The following is a 4,625-nucleotide window of genomic DNA, read 5'->3' as shown; positions in this document are numbered from 1 at the left end:
ACTTCATTTTTTCCTGGAGTAAATTACCACAAACCTTGGCAACCAGTACAAAGATTTGACAAGTGTCATGGATTGAATCATGTCCCCCCAAAATATGTGTCTCAATTTGGCTAGGCCATGATTCTAAGTATTGTGTGATTTTGCACCATTTTGTCATCTGATATGATTTTCCTATGTGTTGTAAATCCTGCCTCTATGATGTTAATGAGGGGGGATAAAAAATTTTTTTTTTTTTATAATGAGGGGGGATAGGCAGCAGTTATGTTAATGAGGCAGGACTCGATCAACAAGACTGGATTGTGTTTTGAGGCAATCTCTTTGATATATAAAAGAGATAAACCAGCAGAGAGACAGGGGGACCTCATACCGCCAAGAAAGCAGCATCAGGAGCAGAAAGCTTCCTTTGGATCCAGGGTTCCTATGCAGAGAAGCTCCTAGTCTGGGGGAAGATTGAGAGAATAAACTGTTTGTTAAAGCCATTCACTTGTGGTATTTCTGTTACAGCAGCACTAGGTGACTAAGACAACATAATAAATCATTTTTCTCCAAAAGCAGATAATACAAGAGTCAGTTGCTTCCATCTGTTAGGGACAGCAGTGCACCTTCTTCCCTTCAGCTCTCGTCATAATTTAGTAAGTTCACAATATCGGTATTAAATATTTTATTGCTAAATATTTATGCAGTAGATTCTGTTTTCCACACTAAACTCTGAGAACACAATCACATAGGTCAATTTTTTTTTAATGGAAATACAGCTTATAATGTAAAAAATTAAGATCTAAGATATTGGGCTCTGTAAAAAAGATAAAATTAAGACTATCTTTATGAACAGATAAATGTATCATAATTGAGGTCTTCTAGGTTTTCAAGCTCTGCTACTCATGACCAACTCTTGAAACCTGAAAAGCTGATTCTTTTATATAAAGAATGTCTCTAGCTGATGAGTTTTTTTAGGGCTTGCTTAATGTCCTTGTTTCTAAGACTATAGATAAAGGGGTTCAGCATGGGTGTGGCCACAGTGTACATCACTGAGGCTATTGCAGTTTTCCTGGAGTTTTGGGTAGCAGCAGAACTAAGATAAATGCCAACAAATGTACCATAGAACAAGAAAACTACTGAGACATGAGACCCACAAGTGGAAAATGCTTTATACTTGCTCCTAGCTGATGAAATTTTCAAAATGGAAGATACAACCTTAGAATAAGAAAAAAAGATACCAGTGATGGGAATAACTCCAAGAAGTCCAGTTGCAAAATACATCACTAGCTCATTGAGGGAGGTGTCAGAACAAGCAAGTTGGACAACTTGATTAAGATCACAGAAAAAGTGGGGAATTTCCAACTCTGTACAAAAAGATAGTCGCAAAATCATTAAATCATGTAAAAGAGAGTCTAAAACACTCAATAACCAGGATATCAGTAGCAAAAGGCCACATAACTTGGGGTTCATGATGATTGTGTACTGCAGTGGGTGACAGATGGCCACAAATCGGTCATAGGCCATCACTGTCAATAGGAAGTTTTCTAATTGTCCAAAACACATGAAAAAATACATCTGACTGAGGCAGCCTTCATAGGTTATGACTTTGCTCTGCATTCGAATGTTCAGCAGCATCTTTGGAACAGTGGTGGAGGTGAAACAAATGTCAACAAATGACAGGTTAGAGAGGAAGATGTACATAGGTGTGTGGAGGTGGGAGTCAGTGACAAAGGCCAGGATAATGAGAAGATTCCCAATGAAGGTGATCAGGTACATGGACAGGAACAGCCCAAAGAGAAGTGGCTGCATCTTTGTCTCTTCTGAGAGCCCCAGGAGGATAAAGTCTGAAACATGTGTTTGATTTTCTTGTTCCATATTGGTGATCAAACTGCAGGAAAAAAGACGAGCAATGTGATTTAGCCATAGCATTGATTAACAACTGAACAAAAAGGCGGCAGTTGTATTTTTAAAATGTTTACTTTATTAATATCTATATATTACCTTCAGATCTAGTGCCCCGTATCTGAAAATATCATGGAATCCCAAAGATTTCATCTTCTCCTTGACGTTGAAACTGACTAGCGATCCTTGCCCATAGTCATAAACATTTTCCCAAGGCAATATTTTTTCTCTACAAACTCCCTAAGACTTCCTTTTTTTAAATTCAATAAATATTTTTGACTAATTATTTTGTACCAAGTATTGTTAAAAGCACTGGGAAACAGCAGTGAAATTAATTTCAAAAATATTTGCCCTTAAGTTTTATTCCAGAATATTTGTGTGTTGAGGGGGCAATAGAATATCAATTAAATAGTAAACAACATTTCATGTGGCAATCATTATTATTAAGTAGAATAATGCAGAATAAGGAAGTTATAGAATGAAAAAGGAAAGCTTCTTTGTATAGTCACCTCTGATAAAGAGCCTTTGGGTAGAATATCTGAAGGCAGTGGGGATGTGAGCCAAGGCAATATCTGTGAGAAGAGTATTTAGGGCAGAGAAGCAGCCAGTACAAAGTTCCCAAGGCAGGAGCATTCCTGGAACCATTACAAAACAGTGAGGAGGACGAAGTGACTGGTGAGGGTATCACAGAGGCAGCAAGAGGGCAGAGTTCCTAACACATGGGATCCCACAGTTCTGCTGCTGTTCTTTATATTTACATATTTATATTATGCATATAATTATATATATCATTTATAAGGACACTTTTTTTGTTTTATCATTTATAAAGTACATAAATGAACATAGTTCATCAAACTACAATTTCTTTCCCTCATTTTTCATTTAACCTAAATTTTAAATTTTTTATTGTAGAATACATCTTCAGTTGGGAAATATCTGCTCAGCCTTGATTCTTTCATTAATAGCTTCCCCTACTCCATACACATGCACAACCATGATTATAATATTGCATCACTGCACCCGAAGTGCAGTTGATTGAGCCAACAAAGTGCACTCTAAAAGATGAGCCATTCAACTTGGTTCTTCTCTCATAATTAGATTTTATAAATCAGGAATTCCAACTGGGCAGTCATGGCTGTGAGGATCTCAAGAACCAGTCAGCCTTGGGGCAGGTTATGATTTAGTGATCTTATGCCATGTGTATGGAGAAGGAGAGAAAGCCAGTCTACAGAAATGGAGAGAAGAATGAAGTGAACTAAAAGGGATATGCAGAGATAAAAGACTGCATAGAACTGTGAGAGAGTAATGGGGAATCAACCCAGTGACAGAATACTGTCAGAACACTGTCAGCACTGCAGTTCCAAGTTATAGTCCCACAATGACCAGAAAAATAATAGTGGAAACACCCAACTAGATACATATTTCCAATCTTCATAACATAAAAAGATTTATATCCTTACACTATCACAATAACTTACAAATGATATCAATAAAAAAGTGAAAACACACAGAATTTTTTCTGTAGATATGTTTTTTCTGTAGAAAACTTACAGAATTCAAGTGAAAGTTTTCCCATACATTTTTTTCTTTAATCTGATGAATCTGGAAATGTTTGTTACATGAAGGAGTTACTTTTTTAAAAAATTAATGAAATGCTAGTGAATCCTACAAAACATGTAAGGAAGAAATTATGTCAATTCTTCATAATATATTCTAAAACACAAAAGCAGAAGGAACACTTCTTAGCTCATTCTGTGAGGCCAGCATTGACCTAATTTGAAGAGAACATATAGACATGACAAGGAAAGAAAACTAAAGACCTATACCTTTCATGAACATACATGCAAATATCCTCAACAAAACATTACCAAATCAATTCAGCAATGTATAAGAAGAATTATACACCATGACCAAGTGGAATATATTCCAAGTATGCAAGAGCGGTTCAACATTCAAAAATCAGTCCTAGCAATCCAACACATCAACAGGCCAGGGAAGAAAAACCATGTCAATTGTCGCAGAAAAGAATTTGACAAAATCACTAATCTATTCGTGATTTTAAAAAACTGTAAGCAAACTAGTAATAGAATGGAAAACCCTCAACTTGATTTTTAAAATCTACAAAGGATCTACAGATAACATCACAATGATGAAAATATAAATATTTTACCATTAAAATTAGAACATGTCAACTGTTCTCTTTCTTATCACTTCTAGTCAAAATCAAACTGGAAGTCATAGGTAGTTAGATTAAAAAAATGAAATAAAAAGTAAAAAGACTTGCAAGAAAAATATGAAAATGTCTTTGTTCAGAAACAACATGATTGTTTATGCAGAAAATCCCAAAGAATTGACAAAAAAAAAAAAAAAAAAACTGGAATTAATAAGCAAGTATAGCAAGGCCACAGGACACAAGATAAATATGCAAAAGTGAATTGCTTTCCTACATATCAACAATGAACAAGTGAAATTCAAAATTAAAAAAAAAAAACTCTACAATAGCATTCAAAAAATTAAGTAAATATATATAAATCTAACAAAATATGCATAGTACTTATATCCAGAAAATGACAAAATCCTGGCTAAAGATCTTAAAAATAAGTGGAGAGAAATTCTGTGTCCATGCTTTGGAAGACAATATTTTTGAGAGGTTAATTCTTCTCAACTTGATCTATACACTTAATGCAATCCCAACTAAAATCCTGGCAAGATATTTTGTTGCTACCAACAAACCAATAACAAAG

At 35.0% G+C, this 4,625-nt stretch overlaps 1 protein-coding gene across 1 annotated transcript; it reads right to left on the bottom strand.

Moving 5' to 3' along the window:
* Positions 1-933: 933 nt before the first annotated feature.
* Positions 934-2,027, bottom strand: LOC100673683 (olfactory receptor 7A17-like). The gene has a single exon (XM_003413049.3). The coding sequence runs from the start codon at positions 1,906-1,908 to the stop codon at positions 934-936; it is 975 nt and encodes a 324-aa protein (XP_003413097.2). The 5' UTR covers positions 1,909-2,027.
* Between the last annotated feature and the right edge of the window lie 2,598 nt (positions 2,028-4,625).

This window comes from Loxodonta africana, chromosome 3, assembly GCF_030014295.1.
Source record: "Loxodonta africana isolate mLoxAfr1 chromosome 3, mLoxAfr1.hap2, whole genome shotgun sequence".
Classification (NCBI taxonomy): domain Eukaryota; kingdom Metazoa; phylum Chordata; class Mammalia; order Proboscidea; family Elephantidae; genus Loxodonta; species Loxodonta africana.
This window is presented reverse-complemented; position numbering and strand designations above follow the sequence as displayed.

Excerpts from the sequence above, each read along its gene's own strand:
- LOC100673683 (XM_003413049.3), bottom strand. The coding sequence starts at position 1,908 with ATGCTATGGCTAAATCACATTGCTCGTCTTTTTTCCTGCAGTTTGATC.